Source organism: Lepidothrix coronata, unplaced genomic scaffold (assembly GCF_001604755.1).
Source record: "Lepidothrix coronata isolate B3197 unplaced genomic scaffold, Lepidothrix_coronata-1.0 Scaffold273, whole genome shotgun sequence".
Taxonomy (NCBI): Eukaryota; Metazoa; Chordata; class Aves; order Passeriformes; family Pipridae; genus Lepidothrix; species Lepidothrix coronata.
The window spans coordinates 191,478-218,964 of record NW_016690453.1 but is presented as its reverse complement, the minus strand read 5'-3'; the positions used below and the strand labels follow the sequence as shown (position 1 = coordinate 218,964).

Here is a 27,487-nt window from a genome sequence, read left to right as displayed (position 1 = left end):
ATGAGATGGTGGATAGACTTATATTTTTAATAATTTTCCTCATATTAGATTAACTTCTGAATATCTCGGCAGATAATTCATTAAATTAATCTATCATGTATTATTAGTTGATTCAGCCTGCTGTTTATAATTCATTCATATAACTGACTGATGTTCCCTGGAAAGAAGAAAGGTTGCTTAATACCTCTTGTCCTTAGGTATTGAATATAATTTTTTTAATGAATAATTTTGCGGTTTTAAAATTAAAGATGGCTTTTGGCAGTAGATGGAACTCAGTTGCTGGAATTCTCTTTCAGACCTGAAGAAGTAGTTGTATGTCAAACTTGGGGGTTTTTTTCCCCAATACATACTGTTAGTCTAATAAAGTACACTGCATCTCCATACAAGTCTCTTATCACCTGAGTGTTACAGTTAGAAGCAGAGATAAGAAGCTGGTAAACATTGATGTCAGCATTGTTATTTAATTTATCTTTATAGATAAAATGTAAAACCGACTGTCTTTTACATTTGCTGGTTTGGGTGCTAAAGCATTTCACAACTATGAAGGAAATGTACCAGAAAATACAATGTTGTTTTATGTCTAAAAAAATCTATCAAAGGTCACTATCTAGTTTTATTGTCTTTGGGATTCAGCTTGTACTTCTAATCAGGGAAATCTAGGCAATGGAAATGATGCTTATTGCTGGACACAGGATTAAATGACAATCATTAACTTGGAAAGCAGGTGCTTACAATCCAGCCCTCCTTCTAGAATTGTGTAACAGATATATTTTGGTTTGGGTTTGTTTTTGGTTGGTTTGGTTTTTTACAGGTATGAACAACTTTGATTTATTTTTGTTGATTTAAAGTTATTAATGGGAAATTCTGAGAAGTAATTTGATTGTGAATGTATTTTAGAGTATGTATACAGATTTTTTCTATTTACTCTGTGGGAGTATTCATGTTTTAATTTCCCATGGCTGAAAATTAAGAGGGGATAGGCCAAAATGAGTTGTACTTAATTCAGAGATTCAAAGATTACAAAGTAATGAACCATTGGGATTATTTTGTCTGATGACATGAGTAACATAGACTGAGAACTACCAGAACACATGGCTCGTTTTAAGCTAGGTCATGTTGACTGTAATATTACCTTTGGATAAGTTATGCTTTTTAGATTTAGTTCTCGTTTTCATTACCTGTTACTATATCTCCAGCTGATATTTCCGAGGCCACTTCATTGTGTGCTGGGACCACGTCTGTTCAGAATTACTGCCTGGCAAGGTGACCCTACCTTACTGTGAGGTCCCTTGTTTCTAGTAGCCTTCAGTTTGACTGTATAGAACCACACATTGCTAGTGTGCATCCACATAGCCGGGGTTGTTCAGTGCCAGGGACTTGGGTGGCTTGTAACAGGTGTTAACAGGCCTGTGATTTATCTGTCAAAACAAGGTAAATTTGCATTTGTTGCCTTTTTTTTTTCAGGAGCTATAAACACCCAGTGATAGATACAGCTCTAATTTCCACTGTATCTTCCATTTTTATTAATCCAGATTGTCAGCAATTTTCCATCTGCCTCAGTTTACAACAGCTTGATTCCACCCACATTCTGATTTCTGCAAAAGGTGTAGGTTCCAATTCAGGAAAATGTTTAACTTCACGTGTACCTCTTGTACACTTAGAAAGTTAGGAGGAATATAGCCACCAGTGCATCATCTGTGTTTGAGCCTCTAGAGCTCTGTCAATTGATAGATTTTATCTATCAGATTTTATTCCATAAGACATTATAAAAGATAAAGAAACCACCTGTATATAATTATATTTGGTATTTTTCAGAATGGTAAGTGTGATAGGCATCTTTACTTGCAACTTCCACAGCTGAATGGAGCTTTTTCAATAATCATAAAATATAAATTAAAAAGATAATAAGTTTTCTTCTGCTGATTGTGGCCTTCGTTAGTGTTTAGTGAATATTCTAGGTATCCTTTTCAAATAATGCTCAGGAAAAAAAACTGGCTACATATCCCATTCACTTGAATTCAAAGTGAATTTGCAACTGCAACTCTGTGTGGTCTGTTGCAGGATTTTTTAACTATCTGGTAGGAAGAACAGCATTAAGGTTTAAATTTCAAAGCAAACCCTTAGATAAATTCTGATCTGATTATTCAGTTAATGTCATTTTAGAACACGTTTTTCATCTACACTGCCTTTGAGGGATATTTTAATGAAAACTGTCTGGCTTGAAAGTTGTTAGCTGCAGTGATAGCTTAAAAAACCTGAAAGGCATCATTATAGGTAGTGTAAAATATCATTTAGCATAGTTTAAAAGCAAGTGAACAGAAGTTCTTCAGGATTCTTGACTAAAGTTCTGAGCAGTGGAAAAATGAAAGTTTTCAGCAGGTTGAAAAATTGGTTGGAATTTAGGGTGGATATCTCATGGCTGTGAGATAAACCATGGTATTTTACAGAAGTGCAGTTGTTTTTATAAATTTCCATTGCTTTGCAGCTTAGAAATTTTGGGGTTGGGGCAGGTGGTGACCTTTAGCTTTATGCTAAAGGGTTAAGGTACAATTGCTCAAGTAATTTTAAGCTGTTTAGGCACTGCAGACCTACTCAGACTAATTTCAGATTTGAAGACTTTATTTTTTTCTCTCTTTTTTGGAACTATGTAAGGTAGGTAAATTCTGAGTTATAGGTGATCTGCTGGTAACTAATTTTACTTGATAGCATCTTGTTTATTGGAAGGATGCAGAGATGGGAAACTTGTAGCAATATAGTCTGATTCTCAATCTCTTAGTTGCTGAGTAATTTTTTTCTTTTAGTTGGATGTATTTATGACGTGAATAATGATGATTCATGGTTATAGTATTTTATCTGAAATTGGAAAGTTTGCTTAGTTGTTTAAATGGTTGAAATTTAACTATGACAGAAAAAAGAAACCCCAACCCAAATCTTTTTGTTTGAAATACCTTTCTCTGTGTTCTTTAGTGTGTAATGCACATTTAGGGTTCATGTTTCTCTCCTTCCTTTCCCTGAAGGGAGCTTTTTGTCTAGAGCAGGTTTCTGTATCTGATGAACCATAGTTTGATGTTTGAAATTAGAGAAGTGCAACTGTTTTCATACCTTAATACAGAGCTGTTGTCAGGTTATAGGAGGTTGGTGTATGAAAACAAGTGTCATTTGTTTGTCACAAGAGTGACAGACTAGAAGTGAGTCTTACAGTAAAGACAAGAAGGAAAAAAAGAGGTATAAAGTTATGAGATTTGGATTGATTTCAATAATACTGCTTCTGTAGTGAAAGTATTATAGTATAGAATGGAGAAGGATGACAAATTTGGAGGTTAGCTCTAAAGGTAAGGAAAAAGTTTGACATGGAAACAGAAGTTTTCATTAGATTGACTTTATAGGCGTCTTTTAAATACATTTTTTCTTACACAAAATAGCACATCATTACGTAAATTTCTGATGAGCCTTTCAAAGATAGCTCAACGTTTTTCTTTCTTTGTTCTAGTTGCATTAAAATCTTCTAACTCTACAAGACCAGAAAGAAATGGCATTCAGGAAAACTGTAGAACAGCAAAGTGTGGAGAAGGGATGCAGATCCTGGAAGGAGAACTCCTACTGCAGGTATTTTTTGCAATGGATATATTGTACAAAGATTTACATTAAAAAAACTATTGTATGTAACATACTGTATTCACTGATGAGATTTGAAAAGTAAGTTTTCTTATTGTGAAATCCTTTTCTCATTTTCTTTAAGGTAATATTATACAGCTCTTGCACTTTTTCTGGTAGTGATATAGAGTGGTGTTAGAATGTGGGCTCCACTTCAAGTGTTTCCAAGTAATTTATTGGAGGTTTCTTTCCCAGCTCTTTGCATCTATTGTTAATAAAGATATTAATATAAAGTAATGGTCTTCATAAGGGTCAGATAAGTTAGTAATTGACTGTAAATTTGGTGACTAATTGTCTAAAAGAAACAATTTCTCTTTAAAAGACCTCAGTGTTGCTGAAATATCTAGCTTTCTTGGTAGTTTGAAAGAACTCAGTGGTCCATAGTGTAGGTTCAGGACAAAATTTAAAAAACACCTCAACTTTCAATAACTTTCAATATTATGAACTAATAGAAAGTATTAATAAAAAAGAGTATTGGTGATTTTCTTTTTTTTTTCTTAAATTCTTTAGCCTGTTTTGATGTCCTAGAGTGTCAAAACATATGAATAATGATATAATACTAGATCCAGATTAAACTTGGGAAATTACTAATAAAAGTATTCCAATGTTCTAATTAGTTTCACAAAATAGATTTTACTGTGACCTGCAGCTTCATTTGAAAAATGCTGATAATCTGTCTTCTTCCCAGGTTTCCCACTGATGTATCTATTAGAAATGGAAAATCATTGTCAGAGCCAATTGTTTGCTTAGAGCAAAATTAATTTCAGTGTTCAAAGAGTAGAAATGAAAACAAGTTCTAAGAATCCCACAAAACAATTACTTTAAATTAATGCTAGTTGAAAATTGTTTTCTAACCAACTAAAAAACTAGGACATGTATGTAATTTTCTAACCTTAATAAAGTATAATGAAGAACAGTTATGGAATTACTGCAGGTGAACAGCTTTCTTTTTAAACAAGAATTATCTAAAAAGGTAAATTATAAGGTTTATATTGGAGGCATCTATTTTATGTGAAATATAGGGGGGGTTCTATGACTTCCAAGTGGAAGTGATATGAGGGAACTGTTTTTCAGTATGAAAATTAAATGGATAATATATTTTACTGTAAATTCTGCCCATCTTGTGAAGTAAGTAAATTAACTGAATTTTCTAAAGGAGTTTGTTTTGTAAATATTTTAAATATGTGAAAAAAACCAGAGTTATCTTAGATAATGTAAAAACTCATGAGAGATGAAAGTGGGAATTTTCTAGAAGATACTGGTAATCAGTAAGATGTAAATATTGATAAAATCCTTCCCTTAAAGTATAATTGATGAATTTGTTTGAGTTTTTTTGCAAAGGTGGTATGAATACACATCATATTGTTTGCATTTTTTTCTATTTGTTCATCAGATGTTTTCTCTTGTTTCCTAACAAACAGGAAATTGTCTTAAATTGCCAACATAGCAACTGCCTTACCAATTCAATATACTGTGGAAGTAGAGATCAAATACACAAATGTGCTTTCCTTAAAATCAAAATTATGTCCTTCACAATTTTTAAAATTATTTCCAGTTTCTTATTTTAACTACATGATCTATTAAGGTCTAAGCAAGTTTATGATAAAAAGTGCAAGGCAAATGATGACCTCTAAGAAATTTTTAGAACTTCTCACCAGTAATGAACAGTTTCGTAATTGCCTTTGTATTAGGAGTATTGAGAGCATTTTTTGGAGGCACAAGTTTTATCTTCAGTGCTCCAGAGTGCTTCCTGAGAAATTTCACTATTTCTTTAAAAATAATTATTTTTGGATTGCATTTTGCAAAAGGCTCCATCAGAACTTACCTCCCATTTATTGATATATCCGGATACATGCATTTTACAGTATTTTTGGCTTACAGAATGCATATGATTTTTTTAGTAGCAATCCTGGTTCAAGGTGAACTGTGTACCAGAGCCACAGTAAAATGTGGTTGCAATCCAGGTACAGGAGGTGTACGTAGCTTTATATGACACAGACCAGAATAACCAATTTTAACGTTTGAGACAGAGTTAGATACCGGGCAGCTTGCAGACTTTTTCTATCCAGCACTTGAGGCGAAATGCCCTGCAGAGTAGGTCAGCAGAGGACACAAGCACCTGCCATTGCGGCATTCTGCTCTCTTGAAATTACTGCAAACTTCAGCAAACCCAAGGATTCTATGTAACAAATAAAGATTTCTTGGATTGGCTATGCTATTTAATTTCAAATGATTATTAAGGCTTTTTTAGCTCATTCTTTATTAATGTAAAATTCACTAAACTTGTATAAGGAGTTTTTACAGAGCTCACAACTCTGTGAGAGTAGATTAAGATATGTCTACACATTAAATAGGAGTGGTTCACAGCATTTAAAGGCCAGTCATTTAATCAGATATTTAACCTCTATATTATTAAGTTGTTACAGTAAGATATAGCATATCCTTCACTTATTTAACATTTTCTGTGTTACAATTATTTTGCATAATAAAGTTTTTAAAAAATGTTTTGAGTATGCTGGCCAAATTTCCCTTTGAGTGCAGTTGAGGAAATTAAGTGGCACAATGTACTTAATCCAGCCCCTTGAGACAGCCTTTTGTTAAATCTTGACTGAAATCCATAGAAGTAAATCGGTACCTTTCAGATGAGCTGCCAAGTCACAAATTTACTGTTTGCTATCACAACAATTGCCATGAACCGTATTGATTGGGAGTTCAGATAAATGCCCTTTGCGTGACTTTGAGTGTGGAGCCGCCTAGTCTGCTGCTTCATGGAGGGGGAAATCTCTTCAAAAACATTGTTTACTTGCAACAGTCCACTTGTGCAGAGGTTTTCTATTTTAAGTAAGCTATAAAATGTTTTCTTGGACTATATGGGTGATCTTGATAGCTTGATTTCCTGTTCACAGAGGCCTGCCTGCACTATAAATAGAGTGGATTTTGGGACTGGGGTTGTGGCATGGCTCTTATTTGTGCTGGTGGGCAGCTGGGGGTACCAAAGGGCTGAGCCACACAAGCATTGTGAACTGTGGTTGATATTAGAAAAACTTATAGTTGTTCATACTGTTGTCCCTCATCCACAGTCAAAAGTATTTAAAAGTCATCAACAGGGTTTGGCTTCTCCCCTGAATTTTCCAAAAGAACAGTTTTATTTTTTTTTCCATTAGAGCTAGTTTTCTTCATTGTAACAGGTAGAGAGAAGCAATGAAGAATCCTTCTGTTTATGCTGTTAGATAATGATATGGTTTTGCATGCCTCACATTTTATTGGGAGAGTAGAGTATAGGCAGACTTACAGCCACAATAATTGTCTGGAATTTTGTCTGTGAAGGTGACAGATCGGTGTGTTTCCTCCCCAGGCATTAAATGGGTTTGTCTTAGTTGTTACAGCAGATGCTCTGGTTTTTTACGTCTCTTCTACCATCCAAGACTATTTGGGCTTCCAACAAGTAAGTTTATTTTTTCCTCTTTTTTTCCAGAGGTTTTGCTTACTTTCAGAGAACATCAGTGTTTGTATTTAGGGTCTGATAGTTTGTGTAATAAAAATCTCAGTTAGGTACTTTGGGTTGGATCACTTTTAAACCATATTACTTTTCTATCAGTTTACATAGCCAGGATGTCAGGCCAAGCACAACAGGAATATAATTTCCAAAGTTGAGTTAGGCAAGATAGGAAGTTTTCACACTTAATTAGTCTTCACTGTAACAACTGTTTGAAATTTATACTGTGGTGTTACCCAGTTTATGATGCTGAGTGAGACATAATTCAATGGGAAGGTAATTATTTTAATAGAAACCTTTCATGCAAAATTATTACCATATGGCTTGAGATTTTTAAGTATCAAGTGAGTAATTTTAGTATTTTTAGAATTTTAGTGTTCTCTTGGTCATGTTTATTTATTTAATTATTTCTTTCAAAACAAGCATTTTTTTTCTTTACTATTTATGGTGCAGATCACATATGGCTGACTTTAGTGGGCTTTCAAGCCAGGAACCAAACTAGTAAAGACCAAGGCATAGTAGGCAAATGTTGCCTTCGTTACAGAACTCCTGGGATTCCTTTATGTGGAGATGATAGAAGCTTAGTTATAGTTATCAGTGTGTATCTGTGGATGCTGAATGTTGATAGATTCAGTTGCTGTCTAAAAATAGGGAGAAATTCTGGTTGGTCTGCAATTTTAGATAACTATTGAACTGAGGAATGTTTGTGTAAAAGAAAGTATTTCAAACAAAACATCATTATTCCTGGGGCTACATATTCTTTCAGTGTTGGGGAATGAAAAAAGAGAAAAACTTGGGAAACAAATTGGGCATAAAATTTATATAGTAATACTAGTAAATCAAGTGCATGATATAGAAGTGAAGTCTTAAATTTACAAAAACTAGCATTTCTGGCAATTTGTTCTGGAAAATACTGATTTTTTTTTATTAAATTCATCAAAGCCAAATTTGAGTTAAACTTCTGCTTTTGCCAGTTCACCTCAATTACTTTAGATCTATGTTTTATTTTAAATATGTTCTGTTTATATAATGGTTGGGTCTTTGAAAACAGGGAACTTAACTCCTCTCAGTCGACTGAGTCTTATCTTGAATATTTTGGGTGCTTTTTTCCCCCTTAATTTCCTTCAATGACTGATCCTCAGTGTTGTACCTTTGCCATTTAGATTACATTCCTAACAACACAATTGGTGGTGATATAAGAGCTTAATAATTACATGTTTTACACATCCTTAAGGAGTGACAAAGCTTTCAGGCAAACAAATGCACTGTTCATAATCTACTTGACTTAGTTTTGGAAGCTGTTTGGTTCAGGGTCTTTAGCTTCTTTTGTATTATACTGTAGCACGTATAATGGGTCAAGTCAAGTCCTAGCTGGCAAGTACTTTATTACCAGTATGTAAAGTTAAATTACTTAAACAGAACCTAAGCATAAAAGTTCCAACCTTTCTTAGATAAAAGCAGGTAAAGAGATAGTTGACATAGTGTTATTTTTTCTTCCTTAGAAAATATATTTTATTATTGTTTCCCATGTTTGCAGTCATGGGTGTAGCTGAATTCCCTGTGCTGCTAAAAACTGTTTTGTGAAGCTCTGCCACGTGCATGTGATTGTATGTATTTATCCCTGAGGAAACTGGATTTTCCCATATCCATAGCAGTGTTGTCAACCAGACAACTTATATCATATTGTCATATAATTTTCTTATTCTTGTTCTTTCCCACCTTTTTTCATTTGTACATAGTCGGATATTATACACCAGAGTGTATTTGAATTGATTCACACAGAAGACAGACCTGAGTTTCAGCGACAGCTACATTGGGCACTGAATCCTGCCCAGTCAGCAGATTCTGGACCAAGTGTACAAGGTAAGAATGCAGCCAATTTCTGTGTTTATCTGTCTGATTAGCTGGGTTTTTTTAATTTGTGTATGTAAAAAAGTTTAGATAACTTTATGTGAAGAAAGGAAGGAATAACATCTTTTAAACTTAGTAGAATTTTATTTAGGCAACAGTAAGAATTACTGTATTTTGCACTTTAAATAAGCACTGCTATTCATAGCACAGCATCATAAAAATATTAATTATACTTTAAATTGGAAGATTTTAATTTGGAGCATAAATGACAATGTCTTACATGTCTGATCAGTCTAAGAATGTGTTAGTGATGGTGTTAATATAGGGAACAGTGCATTCCTTGCCACATAGACCAGCACTTCTCTTGGCCATAAAAGGGGTAGAGGAATAAAAGATGAAATAGATGAGCCATTAAGATCAAATAGTATGCTTGTTAGAGCATTGGGTTGTCACGTTATTGGCTGATGCTTAAGTGACCTGCTATATTGAGGAAAAAACTAAGGGGAAAGACATTGCCTATATATCGGAACAAAGATGTGTAGGTACAGATAGTTACATGTAGTACAGGAAGCATGTGCCTGCCTTATAATTACAATAACTGCTCTATTTTAATTCTCCATTTTACACAACTGCTAATGAAATATGTAGGTAAAATTCTCTGTTACTGTGACTTGATTATAGGTATTTTTTTTTAATCCGTAAGAAGTCCATAGTGTTTTTAATAAATCTACCATTCATAAAGTAAATTGATTTTGAACTCTTAGCAGTTTCATATTTAATATTTTAGAGTATGGAAAGGCCATGATTTGATAGAGAAATTAAAAACAACAAATGTTGTGATATTTGAACACAGCTCAGTATATTTCATTTTTTCATTCAGTGGTCAACATTGTTATATCATCTATGGATCTATCTAAACAGTCCTGCTGCATATGCTGCACAAGTAGTTAATAGTACAGTTTAGTATAGCAAACAGCTGCTGGCACTCAGAAACCAGATTTTTATGTCGTGACTTATTGTTTGCTTTAGAGTGAAATGGTGTTCCATAGTGCTTAAGCAAGTGCATATGAATTTATGAAAGGTTATGTTTAAAAAGTACAACACCAGGTTGAATTGACATCAGATTTGACTGAATCACTGAAAGTGCTGAGCAGGATTGCAATTGTTTGTTTCATATCTTGTGTTTCTAGTTTACTAAAAGCTACTAGTTATGCCCCATTTCTGAAAGTGTTCAAGGCCAGGTTGGATGGGGCTTTGAGCAACCTGGTCTAGTGGAATGTGTCCCTGCCCATGGCAGGGGGCTTTGATTAGGTGATTTCTAAAGTCCTTTCCAACCCAAACCATTCTGTGATTCTATGATGACTTTTGAGCCTTGGGTAGCATAAAAGGTTTGGATGTTGAGGATTTTTAAACTGAATTCAGATTTACAACAAAGGATAATGCTATGATCATGAGAGTGCTTTCCATTTTTGCTAAGTTAATTAATTTCCTTTTTCATACATTCATCTAGCATTATGTAGATATTTATAGATATACTATAATTGTTCTCAGGCTTCAGCACAGATTCCAGTCTGAGTCTGGGAACTAATACTGCTTCAGGTAGCCTGGACTGGTTATTTCTCACTCAGTACTCTCGTATACCCCTAAACCACTGGTTTCCTCAGCTATTACTGTACTTCCCAGACAATCCTCCCAGTCCTGTCTTATTCCCAGAGAAGTTTGCAAAATCCTGATTTTTCAGTCCCCAATATCTGCTTTGGGACCTTAAGTCTGGATTATCTTTTAAAGTTCACATGCTACACAACCATGTATGGTCTTGAGCTTAAAGACAAAGACTTAATGCACTGCATGTTCTGGGCATCGCTCCATGGTTTTGATGAGATCCAGTGTGAGCTTCATGAGAGATATGGGTTCTAACCCCTGCAGTGTTAACTGGTAGTTTTGTTCCAGGGATTGCAGATGCTCTGTAAGATTCTTTGCCTTCTTACAGTGAGTCACTTCACCAAGGTCCTGGCAGTAAAGCATCTCTGCCTCCTACCTGCCTGAGAAAGTGCAGCATTATTCCTTTCTCAAATGTAGGAGGCTTGGGCTTGAAGCCCATTCCCTCATGTTTCAAGTTCAATCCCTCTCGTCTCAAGAGCTGCTTCTTCCACCAAAGCTGTGCTCACTCTTGGGAACTGCCCATTTTACTATGAAAGTTGACAAACACTTCAGAGAACCCAGCTGAACCTGCTGAGCCTATAGATTTCAGCTCTGTATTTACCAGAAGAATAACACTGAGTTTCTCCTGTGGCAGAAATGCTGAAGAGCATACCAGCATACCAGGGCCAACGATGCCAGCAGAAGGACTTGCACTTCTTGTTGAGTGCTAGAGCTGCACTCAGTCAGAGTTGATATTTTTGAATTATAAGTTAGGATTTGCAAGCTGTTTCTTTGCTCTTTCTTCATAATCATTGCTTCTTCAGGGAGCATCCAACCTGTCTCAGAAGTGTTGAAAATTCTCATCAGCATTTAGGGAATTAATAAAAAAAGAAAACAAATCTGCAACAAGAGAAAGTAAGGAAGTAAATTTGCTTTGTCTGTTGAGAACCATTCATATGATGAGTGTGGGAATTTGTTATTTTATAGTATCAAAGTTAGCTGGTAGCTATCTTGGACTACAAGGATCTGAGTTTCTGGTCCTGTGGGATTAGCTCATAATGGTGGCTTTGGCCAATGCACAGTTTTGCAGATGGCTGTAATTTCAGATTATCCCTTTTTGTACACACTATAACCTAGAGCCCTCAATATGTTGAAGTTTGTTCAGAAAAAAATGACCTTGCATAGCAGTTCTTTTAAGAAAAAAAAGGTATCTCCTGATTTTATCTGAAAAGCTGGATAACTCAACACTTTTTGTTGGATTTAGATGGCCTTAAGTTGCAAGGCCTCTTGGTGAGCCATCCGCAATCTCATTTGGCTCCAGTTCTGACCCTTGAATTAATAGGAGAATAAATTGAACTGGCTTTTGGTAAGGATTTGTTTTCCTTTGGGTTTGGTTTGCCATTGTGCAAACCACTGAACCTATCTGTAAGTTTTTCCAGCTGTCCAAGAGACAAAATTATGTTCCAGAAAACATAATGTGGTGCATTATGAAGTGATATGCTCTCTCCACCTCATCTCCAACTCTGGAAGGTCAATATGGGTTCTTAAAATCTGTACTATTCTTTTGTCCATACATGACAATCAGTTCTCTCAGAGTACATGGACTATTTTTTTAAATAACAGAGTATTTAACACTCTACAATGGCATTTTAAACGGTTTTTACTTAATATTCTACATATATAAATTCCTAGGGAATTACCAGTTTGTGGGGTTTTATATTTGCTGTGAGTAGACATGCTCTGGTATTTCTGTGTATGTAGTCTCATGCAGACCATATGTATTCTATCGGAAGTTTTTGATTTACCTTCTGTTTTTACTTTATATTCCAAATGTTTAAGTCTGTTTTCTAAATGCCACTTAGCAGCAAATGCTTTTCCTGAACGGGTTAACTGTGTTGTTATCCTAGCTGACAGTCGTGATTTTTAGTATTTTTTAAAACAATCCACAAAACACAAGTACTCCAAGTACCTCTGGAGAGGTAACTAGGGTGTTTTGATCAGCAGAGCCCAGAAATATTTTCACTGTTTAGCAGAGTGCTTTTGCATCCATTAGAGAAAGTACCCACGTTTATTTATTGTGGTGGTTTCCTAAAGATGCTTATTTTTATTTATTGCTACAGCTTTCACCTGGCTGTCTGAAAAGTAACCATTTGATCTCCTGCATTTTTGAATATCCAGTTCCTATAGTTGCTACTACAGGGACCCTTTTTGCAGACTCTACTGTTATAGGATACATGGATGTGCTCTCTGCTGAGAGCTCTGCTCTCTGCAACTGATTCAGAACCTAGGTTGTTGACAAACATAATGAATAAATTAAAAACACAAACAACAAAAACCCCAAAGAAAAAATACTTAAAAATAAATTGTATGCAGTTTTCAAATACCATAGCCTGTAAAACATAATCCCATCAGAAGAACTGATAACTAATCAGTGTTGCAATCATTATAGGTTCTGAGGATGTTTCCAGTTTACATTGTTCTTGCTCTGGTCATGACCTGATGCTTTGTTTATGAGACGGAAGATTGTTTGTTATAGATAGCCTTCACTAGGTGTTCTTCTAAAAATAATCCTTATAAATAATCCTTTCCTGCAGGAGATAATGGCTTTTCACAGCCAGCAACCTATTATAACCCAGACCAACTTCCTCCAGAGAATTCTTCCTTTATGGAAAGGAATTTCATCTGCAGGTTACGATGCCTCCTGGATAATTCATCTGGGTTCCTGGTGAGTATAGAGTTACGTAAAAACTTCCACGTACGCTTAAAAGTTGAGCATCTGCATTATCCTAACAAGATGTACAGAAACTTATTTGTTAAGTCTCCAAAGATATCTGAGCTACTTGAACCAGAATGTTTCAGCTAGTGACACTGAATATGTCTCCTTCAACATGTTGTCACGACCAGGTGCAGGTTCTCTCATTTCTCATGGCTCAGTTTCCTCAGTGAAATGCAAATAAGCATCAGCTTTTGTAAAGTACTGTGTGATTTGCAGATAAAAAAGCATTACAAGATTATTTTCTGTTGGATATCTTGAGATGCACTAAGTTAGAGTAACTAACAGGACCATAGTTTTCCCTTATTATGGAAAGTCTGTGCTTGCTCTTTTTAATGTTTTTTTGGTAGTCTATTGTGTAGATTTTGGAACAAATATGTTATCATCCTCTTAGTGACAAATAGAATTGTTTGCCATTGCAAAATGAAATATATACATCTGCAAGATAAATGTTGTTATAATTATATGGATGTATAATGCCATGTTTTTTAGAATATTAGAAGCCCCAGTTGACACTTGCTGTTACATGTTTGGAGATTTTTTTACAGAACAACCTTTCATTAATTCCTTTTTGTGTTGATTAGTAGATCTTGAAGTGTCACACTCAGGAGTGTAACAACAGTATTCTATACTTGCTAGGTAACTTTTATGTGTGCCATGCTACAAAGTTTGAATCTGATGAACTTAGAAAAAATAAAAATATATATTTTATTTCATAACAGAAATATCTTACTCCTAAATATCTCCAGTGTATAACAGTTACTTTTTTCTTTGTCCTAAGGCTATGAACTTTCAAGGACGGTTAAAGTTTCTCCATGGACAAAACAAGAAAGGGAAGGATGGTGCTACTTTGTCTCCTCAGCTTGCTCTGTTTGCAGTAGCAACTCCTCTTCAGCCACCATCCATCCTTGAGATACGAACCAAAAACTTCATCTTCAGAACTAAACACAAACTGGATTTCACACCTACTGGCTGTGATGCAAAGTAGGTGTAAATTATTCTGCATAATAGTCTAATATTTTGCTGATGAGATAGGTTTCATGTATGTATTTGAAATATAAAGCAGGCTACTCTTTCAGTATATATGCTGATTCAGTGATGATTGCTTAGAAACTGTTATGGTTTTTCTCTTCAGCCCTCTTAGTAAGTAAACAGAAATGGGATTGTCATAGTCTACTTCCTTGAAATGGCCTACTGCTTTCTGACTTTCAGTTGTTTAAAAAACAGAACAGCACCACTGACTCCCTCAAAAAAAAAACAAACAAAAACCAAAAAAACTCAAACCCACCAAGACAAAGCAAAAAGCAAAGAAGGCACAAACCCAACCCAAAATAAAAAGCCCAAAAGGTAGAATACTACTGAGTTAAGAAAAGTTTCATATTTAAATCTGGTTTGAAATTTGGTTTTAGAACAGATAGAAAAAGTGTTTCATTTTATTCTACATGCATATTTTCTCATTCAGTTCAAATAGATGTAAAATACAATGGAAATGTCATTTTCTTCAAAATAAACAAATTAAGTCCTTTTTTATATTACTACTTTTACCCATTTCCAAACCATTCTTTTCCCTATGTGAGATTTGGAAACACTAGTGCATTACTAGATCAAAATAATGTAACTTTGCATCAACATGGCAAGAAGCCCATTAAGATGCTTCTTTATCAAAATAAAAGCCTCTGGCCTCCTTCCTTCCTTCATTCTCCTTTCCCTCCTATTTTTGACTGATAATGCTTTCAGATGAATTTTCAGTGGAATCTCATATGGATTTCTATTCCTACTTGTAGAATAGAATCAAATTACTCAGTATTCTGTCTACTGTGAGACCAAAATGTTTTACTTGACTTCTGTAAACTGATACAAGTAAAAGTTAGCAAAATGTTAACACAGGCATCTCTTTCTTCTGATTGTTTTTCATTCACTTGAAACCTTCAATTTTTGTAACAGTTTTTACTCTTACATATATTGTTCCCCATCCCTACTTTTTTCTTTTTTTACCATCCTGTCTTTGACTCTCCATTTCCTTGTTTCAAGTCCTGTTTAAGTCTCTTTTTGACTATTTTATCATGTATCTCATAGAGATCACATGAATGCTGTTAAGTTTTTCATCTCTCCGACCTCTAGTAAAGTACTCTAATTTTAGCTACCAGGGTCAAACATGGCTCTTGACAGTACTCCTCTGAGGTGTATCTTGTTTAAATGCAAATGCAAGGGTCCTAAATCAGTAAATAGCAAAGGGGATATAGTTATGAGATACACCCTGTTTTGAACTTTAAGCTACTAAAAATACTGAGTTAGACAAGAAGATTTAGATAGCTAAAGTTAAACCCCTACTTAATTCTACATGCAAGCGCCTACAGGTAAATGCTATGAAATAGGGCTAAGAAAACAGTGTCTTTCATTGTAACAAATGGGAGCTGCCTGCTAGAAGTGAATGTGTTCAAAAGTATGGAATTGAGAGTCCAGATGTAGGCATCCACATTTTTTTTTATGATCTAACAGCTTTTGAAACCATTCCTAGTCATTGAAGGCAAGCTGGTAGACTAGTTAAGATTTTATGATTTGTTAACTGTATTTTTTATTACAGCTGCCCTGCTTCTGCATACAATTGATATTGCAACAAAGTATAGTTAGCACTTGTGTCTGAAATGTTCTAGCCATAATTAACTTGCTTGGCATTTATTCTGTGACTTGGTTCATCAGCAGTGTTGCAATTTTTTGTTTTTAACTTCCAGAGGAAAAATTGTCCTGGGATACACTGAAGCAGAGCTGTGTATGAGAGGAACAGGATACCAGTTTATTCATGCAGCTGATATGCTTTATTGTGCTGAAAATCATATTCGAAGTAAGTTTTGTTCCCCAAGAAAGGCTGAGAAATCGAAGTATGGAGTATTTTCTCAGTATGAATGTAATATGAAGTACTGTTTAAAGAAAAAGTTAACAAAAAGAACACTGTTTATTTCGTGTAATCTTTCCCTCCCTATAAAAACTTATAGTGGTTGAAGAAATATTTACTATTCCTATCTAGACCCTTGTAGGATATATATTCCAATCTCTGTCACATCTTGCTCTTCTCACTTCCTTCTCTGCTCAACCCAACTTCTGCTATTTCAACAACTTCCTTTGGGCAAGGAGACTATTTCAAAGATAGCTTTCCTGTTAGCAAGTTAAATGAAGCATTTTCTTTTGACACTGGTATAAGATTTTTACCAGAAATTAATCTGTAATTTAACATGCTAGTATCCTACCCATTTCTGGTTTTGATTCTTGACAGCTTAATTTGCTTTAACTAACGTTTTATGGAGAGAAGTATGATGTTTTAAGCTAAGGAAATAGGTATCAACTATCTAATCTATAACTATTTAGTGGACTTTGGTTTTACTTTTTTGCTGGTTGTAGCGTATTTGTCTTTGGAATTTACAGTCATCTTCAGGACATTTTTGTGCTTCTTCTTTTCTACTGACTTCTCTTGAAAGTGTTTTTTTCTTTTGTTCCCTTATATAAAGTTAAATAGCTCCTTCAGTATGTTAGTTCTCAGCCTTTATTAAGCACATTTTCTGTTTTGGGTATAGCTCAGTCACTGTTGCCTGTCAGTGGTTTTGTTTCTTTCATAAAGAATAAGGAAGAAATGGTTCCAGAATAGAATGGGATGAAACTTCAGAATGAATGGTTTGAAATTTTGTCTTAAAACTGGTTTTGCTCCACTTAGGATGCTAAGATTAAAAAAAGAGGTCTTGTATCCAAGATTATTTTTGGTTAGGATTCTTAAGCTTCTAATACTTTTTATTTAATTTTTCTATCTAGAAATACTTTTTTTTCAACAATATACAATGAAAATGTAATATGTTTATCAAGCATTGTTAGTGAGGTGGTAGTGTGAGTGAAAAATAGATTTTGAAGTACCTCTGCATTAACCAGTCAAAATGTGAAAGTACTGGATTCAGAACGAATGTGTTTTCTAACTGCTTAAGTAATAGTCACTTTTTGGAAACAGGAGAGTCTTAGGCTTTTGTCACTTACAAGTTCTAATATTTATTCATTTGTGTTATTGAAGAAATAAAGGATGAAGCTCAATACAGAATGCTGCCAGTCTGTAGTGGATATCCTACAATTGCTTGCACTTTAGACTTTTATTTTACCAGTAAATTAGACCTCTTAAAGTGATCAGTCATCCTGTTTCACTGGAAATGCATTAGTGCCCCACAGAATTGGGTGATTGAGGACATGAGATTTGTAAAATTGCTACATAGATGGGATTGCTTTTATGACTGTCATAGAGATTTTCGTGGTTTTGTTTGCTGGACAGTAAACAGTATGCTTACTCTTTAACTCTAGTGATGAAGACAGGTGAGAGTGGAATGACTGTATTTAGGCTTCTAACCAAAGAAAATCGATGGGCCTGGGTACAGGCAAATGCTCGTCTTGTCTACAAAAATGGAAGACCAGATTACATCATTGCCACGCAAAGACCTCTTACGTAAGTCATTACTGCATGAAGTAGTATACTTCAAAAACTGAAACCTTTTGAAACTGTTTATATTCAGAAAGGATTTCTTTGTTTTTAATAAACACCCTTTAGATTCTGAATTCCAAAAAGAAAACCTTTAAATTTGCTAACAAACACTTAAAAAAATTCTGATATTTCAGTACTTATGTGGCATAGTTGTTTTTGAGTAAAACTTTAGACATTGATTTCATGTAGAGAGTAAGGGCAGTGGTACAAGGACAAAGTTATTCCATCCACCCTATTTTTAGTTCGGTATCTTCATTAGCAAAAACTGAGAAATCCAACTGCAGCTGGATTTCACCAACAAATAATATAAAGAAATTCAGTCCTTTATGGTGTTGAACTGACTTCTAATTAATATAGAATTCAGCATTTTCATACAGGTTAAATAATTTTGCTAAGGAGTCTGTAAAAATGGAGAAAAAGAGATACTTCAAGTATTCATTTACTTGCTACACCAGGAAAAGCGTAATGCATGGAACAAAGCCCATTTATTTTTATTTCAGCCCATAATGCACAGAAAATGGTGTATGCTATCTAGATTTAATTAGAAATGTAATATGTAAATGTGGTATTACAGTTATAAGCTCCTTATTTCATAATCTGCCTGTTGGTTTAACTCAGGCAAGTTGAGCTGGAATAGGCAGGAATTTGAAAAATGCCTACAAATAGAATAGTTCAGGTTTTTTATATTAATTCCGGAGGACAAAAAGATTACGGTAACTGTTTAGTAGTGCAGTATTATAGCACATATCTGATTTATTTTCAGAGATGAAGAAGGGGCAGAACATCTACGGAAGCGTAACATGAAGTTGCCCTTCATGTTTGCCACTGGTGAGGCTGTGTTATATGAGGTATCTTTCCCTATGTCAAGCCTTATGGATCCCTCTCAGACGAAGAGTAAAAGCACAGCGGGAAAAGGAGCCAAAGCAACGCTACACAATGATTCTGTTGATCCAAACTCCCTCCTCGGTGTCATGTTAAGGCAAGATGAGTCTGTTTATCTGTGCCCTCCAGCATCACATAAACTTTCCTTTGAGCGGAACTTCTTTGCGGACAGTAGGGATGAACTGGGCGGTGTTGTTAGCAGTGGTTGGACAGATAATCTCCTACCTGCTGGAAGTCACAACATTCTCAAACGGGAGCTGATGGAGTGTTCCCAGGACAGTACTGTTGAACTTCCTGAAGACAGTGCAGCACTCTTTCAGGATAACAAAACCAGTGATTTGTACAGCATAATGAAAAATCTGGGTATTGACTTTGAAGATCTAAAGTGTATTCAGCAGGATGAGGAGTTCTTTAAAACTGAATTATCTGATGTGGATGACATTGGGGACATCAACATAACTGATGAAATCCTGACTTATGTTCAGGATTCCTTAAATAAATCTGACTTTTTATATTCAGAGTGTAACCAGCAGCAGCCATTGGTCCAGAATGAAGGCTGCTTGGTACAGCAAGACTTAGATCCACATCAACTTCATCAGCACCAGAAACAGCTCGTGGAGCAGCAGCAACAACAGCAACAACAGCAGCAGCTCTGTCAAAAGATGAAACATATGCAAGTCAATGGGATGTTCACAAATTGGAGCTCTGGCATCAGCATGCCTCTTGGCTGCTCTCAGCAGCAGCAGCCCCAGCAATACATGTTCCCTGGCATGCATGCCACTGCATCTGAGTTCTCTTACAAATCAGAAGTGAACACTTCTCCTTATGAGTGTAGGCAAGAGTTTATTCCTTATAAGCAACCCACAGTAATGATGCCACAGCTTTCTAATTTTGCTCAAATGGATTTCCCTGCATCAGCTTTTGACAGATCGACCTATTCTGCTTCTTCCAACTTTGAGGATTTTCTCAGTTGTTTGCAGCAAGTCCCTGAAAATCTTGAGTGTGGGATAAACTCTGAGTCGGTTATGCTAACTCCTCAAACTTGCTATGCAGGCGCTGTTTCTATGTACCAGGCACAGCCCAGCTGCGTGGATCAAATGCAATATGATCCTATAATGACAAATCAACAACAAACATTGGTGAACAAGGTATGGTAAACAGCCTTGCTGCATTGCTTGCATTTTGAATTGAGTTTATATTGTTTTGGGTGGCTAAGAGGGTGCAGAGTTTGTCATGAATGAATTGCTGAGTTTGAGACAGATGGTTTAGCAGTGTGTGAATGTCTTTGCTTTATTTGTTCATTATATTGGAGAGTTGCATTTGGTCAAGTTTATATGTATGTGTATCTGCAGCCTGATAGCTCTCGTTGGCCATATTAATCAAGAGTGAGTGAACTGGTCTGTTGTACCTACCAGTAATTTTCCTGGTAGGAACAAAACAAAAGTAGATTGATCAAAAGCTTGGAATTTGTTTATACACCTTTTTTAGAGGAGTGGACTGATGTCAGTAATATTGCTTGGCACACTGATTTTCATTAAATATGTTGTAAGTATGAAAAAAAAATCTTGTTTTTAAAGTGTTAGTATTCTCTAGCTACTCAGGTTCCTCAATGATTTTAGGATTACTGAAAGTATTAGATTATAATATAGGAATGGCATGAAATATGAACTATTGTACTCCTGCACACAATATTACTGCAAAAAAAAAATTATATATTGCTCTCAGTGAAAGTCAACTAGTTCCTCAAGCTGCTGTCTGAATTATCTGCTGAAGACAAGAGAGTAGGAAAAAGTTATATTTGCAATAAGTTAGACCTTTTTCACAAAGGAGAATGCACAATAAAAGCTTTAGAAGAGAGCACCCTGGCAGTAGCACACACTACAGTTTTAAATACAGTACTTCATAGGTAAAATTAACTTGAAAATAAAAAAATAATTACAAATTCCTGATACTGAATAACCTTTGTTGAAGTACTTTCAATTGTACCATTTATTTCTGTTAATGCTGCTCAAGTACAGAGCTACAATTCTTTGTTTTTCCTTCCTCAATGAGTTAATGTTCTGAAGTACTGATCCTGCAAATGCTTATGCACATGCATAAGCATTTACAGAATTAAAGTATTAATTGGCATTTAACCTGTGCAAGGCAAAGGTGAGGAATGCAATTAGAACATATCCAGGTTTTTGATATGCTTAATACAAGTACAAAACATACCCTTTGAAAACTGCTTCGCTACTGGAAAAAAAAATAATTGCAGAATTGCAGAAATTTACCTAAAATACAGAATAGTTCAGCAAGATGAATAGCTTCTCCCTGAGTGCCCAAGGGCTGAAATAGCGTGAAGTGACTTTGACGAACTGCAGTGTGTGAACTTGAGCACTGCATGGCTGTATGTTGCCTGGCTGTATCAGTGTTATTAGTCTTTCGTAGTGCTTGATAATAGGATTGCAGAGCAGTTCCAGGGTCATCCAAGTTTGCCTGTATAACGACAAAGAATTGCTCTTTTCACAAAAGCTATACCGGTGTGATACATCAGTTTTGAACAAGTGCATTCACAATTCCATTTCTCATTTCTTTATTTTTAATATTTGGTTTCAATTACATTCATTTTGCAGATTATTTTGTTGTTACACTACCTTAATCATGACCCCTTTTTGTTATTTTCTTCCTTACATTTTCTTCACATCTACCTGTAAAAAGTTTAATGACTAAGACAGCACCTCTGAAAAAGATATTGTCTATTGCTTCATATTTACAAGAATGCTGTGCTGCAATAACAATATTGCATTTAGTTTGTTGTTGTAAAAAATGAACAAAGGCCACTTTGTGAAAAATTATCTTTATTTAAGTTGTCCAGAGGCAAATTCAGCCCTTTTTGTTAGGGTATTCCTGTGCTTTGTGGGGCTGCGTAGCACTGCATAAGCAGAAGCCTCATGCGACTAAGCAGATAGGATACTGCTGTCTGAGCCTATGTTCACACAGCCAAACCAAAGTAGGACAGTCTTTGTGGCTGGATTTAGCACACTGACATCCCTGTCAGGGGTTAGAGTCTAGAGAGAGGACAGATGTTGCTGCACAAGCCATGATTGCTATCCTTTCCTCAGACTTCTAACTCCCATTGATTTCTACATGAAAAGACTAGAGGATTAGAAAGGCAGAAGGGTCTGTTGTGGTCATCTGCCTTCTGCCTAACTTGTAATTGTGGTAGGATCATATCCAATGTAGTCTAAAATCATTTTCAGTGATGGATGTGGACAGAAAGGCCTAGTTTGGCTGCTTGTTTGGGGTCAGTATTCCTTTATTAAGCAGTACTAGTACTTCTTAAGTACTAGATTCTGTGTCAAGAATGTTCTTAAAAATTTAAATGAGCATGGTCATCTTGTTGAAGAATATTGAAGTAATCTGCTTCTGTCAAAAGTAATCCTAAGGTATGCTGTCGTAGCTGTCTTTAAAAGTATGTCAACCTTGATTAAAAACTTAATTCACATGGCTATAGTCTTGTTGTTAAAAACTTAGCAGAACTGTGCACAGTTAGTCACATTTCAATGCTTATGTTGAAGGAAAAAAAGAACCAAACCCCAGCATATTTTGATAGATGAATGAATGAATGAATCTGTAAGACATGTTTTCGAGGACAAATCTTGAATGAATGAGTACTTAAGATATAAGCTACTCTTGAAGAGATGATGGAAATGTTTAAAATACTTTGTTGTATTTTCTTTGCATTTGTCTTTTACTGAAGGGAGTATTTTGTAGATAAAGTGACTTTTCCATAGCATGACAGGAAGCATTACATCAGTTGATTAAAATAATCCTATGAACAATTATGTTAAAACTGATGAAAGCCATTCATTGCTCTTACTTGGCGTTGTCAATATGAAGACCCTTTGTCAAAAAAACCCGCCCTGCGGTAGTTCAGCCAGTGGATTGAACGCAGTGCACTTCAGCTTACCAATAGGACTGCATGTGCATTCCTGGAAGAGCTGTAAAATCTGGATGCCATTGCAGACATGGAAAGATGTAAATAGGTTCCTTTTAAAACGTAACAGCTGAATGTGACAGTTAGGAGTGCTCAGTCAGACTGTACTTGCTAGAAATGGAAACTATATTATGCTTTAGATAATAGAACTGGTTTTTTACTTAGCCAGAAGTAGGGCTTCTGCTGACTTCAGCATGGGTAAGTTTTCATGATGATTCAGTCCCTGCTTTAATGCAAACTAACTTCTCATTTATCATTAAAAAGAAAAAGTTTTACAGCTAATCAATGTATTTTAAGATTATTTCATCCAGTATGGGTCTCTAGGAGGATTTTTAAATACTTATAAATAAATTGGTTTCCCACACTAACCATTTATATTCTCTTTTTTCTCCTGCCAGTTCCCAAACAGTTTCAATGGAGGAAACGTAAATGAATCATATCCCTCTCAGTTAGATGTGATCAGTAATGCACAGACTGCCACACATCTTCAACCTCATCATCATCCGAAAGAACCCAGATCCTTCTCAGATTTGGCATCTAGTGGATTTATGTGATTCAGATCTAGAGCTCCATCTGTGATTTTGTCTGGGCGTCAGGCTGCTCTGAGGAAAAGCTTGATAAGTCTCTCTTTGAGCATCAGACTTTAACAGCTAAATTACATTTGGAGAATACGAGGTTGGTTGCACTATATACTGGTGGATATGTAATCTAAGACCTGGGTTTTTAGTGTGACAGGTGGAATTAAACTTCTGACTAAAAGTATGCATGTGCTGTTTTCCATCAGATTGACTGTGTCATTGCAGTATGGATTACATATGTACTACACAGTATGTCATGCTATACAACATAAGATAAGGCAAATGGTTTTGTTGTTTAGAAAATAATTGGGCACTTTACAAATAGCATCGATGGCACAAGGAAGATGATTTCACACGTGGATTATTTCCAAACTTTATTTTTTAAAATCTATTAAAAAGCTCTAAATTCATAAGAGTCAAAAGCACTTCATTTTAATGCATACTAAGCTCTTTAATCACTTATTTTGTATTTAAATCCTTTTGTTTTAAGTCTCCATTTCTAGCACTTTAATAGAAGGCTTAATACAAGGATATGATATGCAACTTCAGGTTTTCTATGAAACAGACCCCTTGCATTCCTCCTTTTCATGTCAACCTTAAGTGCCTCACAATTTAGCTACCTTGTTTCTGATGGGAGCTTATTTTAGCAAAACTCACTATAAATGTCATCCGTAGTCTGTGAACTTTTAGCTAACATCTACAGTGCTACTGGCTGTATCTTTTTTCTTTCCCTCTAACGATAATTTGTTTAGAGAGTGACTTAACTCTTTATCTGTGGATTTGTTACACTATTATCAGGAGTTGTTGATGTTCTGAATTTAGTTCAGCTAAAGAGTTTGGGTTTATTCTATACTGCTTTTCTGCTTTCTTCAGGTAATACAGGGTATATTAAAAAAGCAGATTTTGCTGAGGGGGAGGAGCAGATCCTCAGGATTAGTTTTAGATTATTAATGCTGAAAAACATGTGCCTTATCTTGTGTTAAAACGCTCATAATGTTCTTTAGAAATAATACAAGGCTGCTCTATGCAAATATTTTCATTAAAACGGATATTGAAAAGGATTACATTTTCAATGTTACTAGTGGGGAAAGAGTCAGTTTTGGTTTAAACTTTATCTCTGGCAAATTGCACTGCAAGAGGTTATTCTTTTTTGTGTATGTTGATCCATTTGAAAAACTTTGTCCAAAATATGAAATTGGGGAAAGAAAAGTCATTAGAGAAATTCTCCTTCTAATATGTTTTATTTTCAGGAAAGAAAAAACCTAAACACATCCACTAAACATTCTGAGGTTTCGTTTTGCTTTTATCTGAGAGGATTGTTAAATTGCTGACACCAATGTTTGGTGCAAAATAATAGTCTACATAAAAAATACAGAAGTGTGTATATGTTCAAAATATTTCATACTCTTGTGTGTTGTATAGTTCATATATAATAAAATGTCTTTGTAAAATATTTTAAACAGTTAATTTTAAAGTGTTACATCACCATATGTTAAGAACAATTGTATTACATTTGTTATATGTAATATAAAATGGCAATTTAGCCAGTTTGTTTTAAACAGGCAAAAGTAAGTTGACTCTCTCCAGACAGTTGTTAATATTGTTTAATAAAGGACAATCACATAAAACTGGAATTCTTTCATAGCTGAAACATGCTCCTTTGAAGAAGAGCATATTTTCTTCCATTCTGTGTGATATGATATGCTAGGCCAAACTTCTAACTCAGTTACAAATGTTCAGATTAATAACTTCAGCAGTTCTTTTAAGTAAAATTACCATATATGAAAGGGACATTAAGGAAGCAATTACTATTCAGGAAAAACCCGTAAAGACATTGTGGGTTGTATTACGAGGTTGCTTTTTTCTTTTAAAGTTTCAGAATTTGTTTTCAGCACAAATTACATCAGTAACAGATTTACTTAGTATCATTTGAATTAATTTTTGATTCTGTAATTTTTTTTTATTGAAGGTCTTGTTTTAAGCCAATATCTGAAACGTCTTCCATATCTAGCTAGTGTATCATGTTGGCATTTGAACTTGAAAATTAGAATAATGCTGTAAAACTGGAAGGTTCAAAGGGATAATGTATGTTTTCCATCTTACAAAACCAGTATATATCCTGTTTGTGAATTTAGTTAAACCAAATACATGTTGTCCTATCACTAAGTGCCAAGGATGCAGTACTAAAACTGTGCTGCTCTACTTAATGTAAACAAATTAGTTGTTTATATGCATATCAGCGTATTTTGTGCATTATCTTAAGCGTAAAACGTTGACTGTATTAGTGCACTCTTGATCTGCACCAAACTGTACCTACAGTGCACAGGTGTTTCTGAATTGGATCTCTATTAGCCCTTCAGGTCTGCTTTAAGTAAGATTATAACCCAGTGTTAGTCAGTATTACTGTCCATTTTTGTACAAGTTTTCTTACCTTGTTTTTCTTTCCAGTTCTTATCTCTCCTTTGCTATGCCTGCACATACCATGCAATACACCTCTCGCATTAACGTATGGTTCTGTAGCGCTCTTGCTCATCTCCACTGAAGTTTGTAAGACATAATACATGGTAATAAAATAATCACTTGAATGTAGCTGAAATGTATGTTCTTTTACTGCAAAAATGTTTGATTTCAGCAGTATACAACAAAAGTACATTATCATACTGTTACTACTATCTTTTGAGAGCTTGTCATCTAATAGTTTACAAAACTTGTTATTTACGTCACTGTGGACTTTGCACTTCTCTGAATATTAGATGCAAATACAATGTATATAATTTAGAGTGGTGAACAAATGTGTATTTGTCCATGGAATTAGTATTTTATACTTGCATGAAAATGAGTTTATAAATAAAGTTTGTAAATAGTAAGCCACAATTAGTAGTTGGAAGGCTCTTATATTCATTGCTTAGTCACAGTAAATTCACAGTTGAACAGTTTTGAGGTAGGAATGATTTCTGCATAGATGCTGCTAGAAAGAAGCATGTTCTCTTTTGTGATCTGTAGCTGGCGATTAGTAACCTATTCACTGTTTACTGCCGGTTCATAAATAGTGACTTTAAGTTAAGGAAACAATTCTTTTTGTTTCTTTCTATTTACTAATATTGCTGTTTTCTGTGTGCTACGTTGTCTTTGCATGATAACCTTTTAAAATCAAGTGTAATGCTGAAGCAAATGTTTCACTGTAACCCCCCATGCGGTTTACCAAATTTAATGAGAAGATGAATTTAATTGGTTTCAACTACACTATTGTCTTGTAATGCGTTGACACGTCTTATCCAGAATCCGTGCTAGGCTGTGAACTCTGTATGTCAGTCCTGTGGCTTACTGTTCTTGCATAGTACAAAAAGACATACCAAGATACTGGACTAATTCAACAAGACTTCAAATCTATTAAGTAACATCTGGAAATAATCAAGCAATAATATAAGCAACACTGGTCATACTTTTTTTGTAGTCTGTTGCATTTGTTAAAAGTTTCAAGACACACATCAGCCTATTCCCAGAAGCATAGGACCTCACTGTCCAGTTTTGTTTGAAGGAGAGAGATGCTTTCTTCTGGAGAAATCCATTTTCTTTATGATTAATGAAGCTTGGTTCTATTTCTAATTCAACATGGAAGTTAACGACCATGGTGGTCCCTAACTTGCAGTAGGCCACTGCATCAAAAGCTCAGTGATGTTGGTAGAGTCAGGCAGTTTGTTGGTAGAAGTCATCAATTACTCAAGGCTCTGTCAGAGGGAAGCTTTCCCAAATAGTTCTTTTGAGCTATTTGAAAAGATTTTGAAGCTTTGGAAAACTTTTGAAGATTTTCCTCATGAGCAACTATTTTTTCCACTCACACACTTAATCTGAGAGCTGCTTTATTTTCAGGTGATTTTGTTCATCTGAGAACTAGCTTAGTAAGTTAGGTTAAAGGTTTTGTCTGGAGTAAGAGCCTGATTCCACTTTTAATATTTTTATTCTTTCATTGATGAATTTGACAAATTATCTTCCTACCTTTTTTCCTCTCTGCCTAAGCATCCTTCTCTATAGCTGACACTTGTAGTCCTAAATAAGTAATAATAGACCAAAACAGTTTTAGGCATCTAGAATAAATGTTGACATCTAAAACTAATACTGAAAT

The 27,487-nt window shown here is 35.0% G+C and overlaps 1 protein-coding gene across 1 annotated transcript in view; it reads left to right on the top strand.

The window, feature by feature from the left end:
• AHR (aryl hydrocarbon receptor) overlaps positions 1 to 26,238 on the top strand; it is a 59,523-nt gene extending 33,285 nt beyond the window's left edge. The window contains 10 exon segments of the mRNA XM_017836275.1: positions 3,491 to 3,606; positions 7,010 to 7,099; positions 8,890 to 9,013; positions 13,237 to 13,367; positions 14,197 to 14,399; positions 16,148 to 16,257; positions 17,748 to 17,889; positions 18,689 to 19,955; positions 23,185 to 23,265; positions 23,267 to 26,238. Coding sequence (XP_017691764.1) covers positions 3,491 to 3,606; positions 7,010 to 7,099; positions 8,890 to 9,013; positions 13,237 to 13,367; positions 14,197 to 14,399; positions 16,148 to 16,257; positions 17,748 to 17,889; positions 18,689 to 19,955; positions 23,185 to 23,265; positions 23,267 to 23,365 — 2,363 coding nt within the window. The 3' untranslated portion in view covers positions 23,366 to 26,238.
• The last annotated feature ends 1,249 nt before the right edge of the window (positions 26,239 to 27,487 follow it).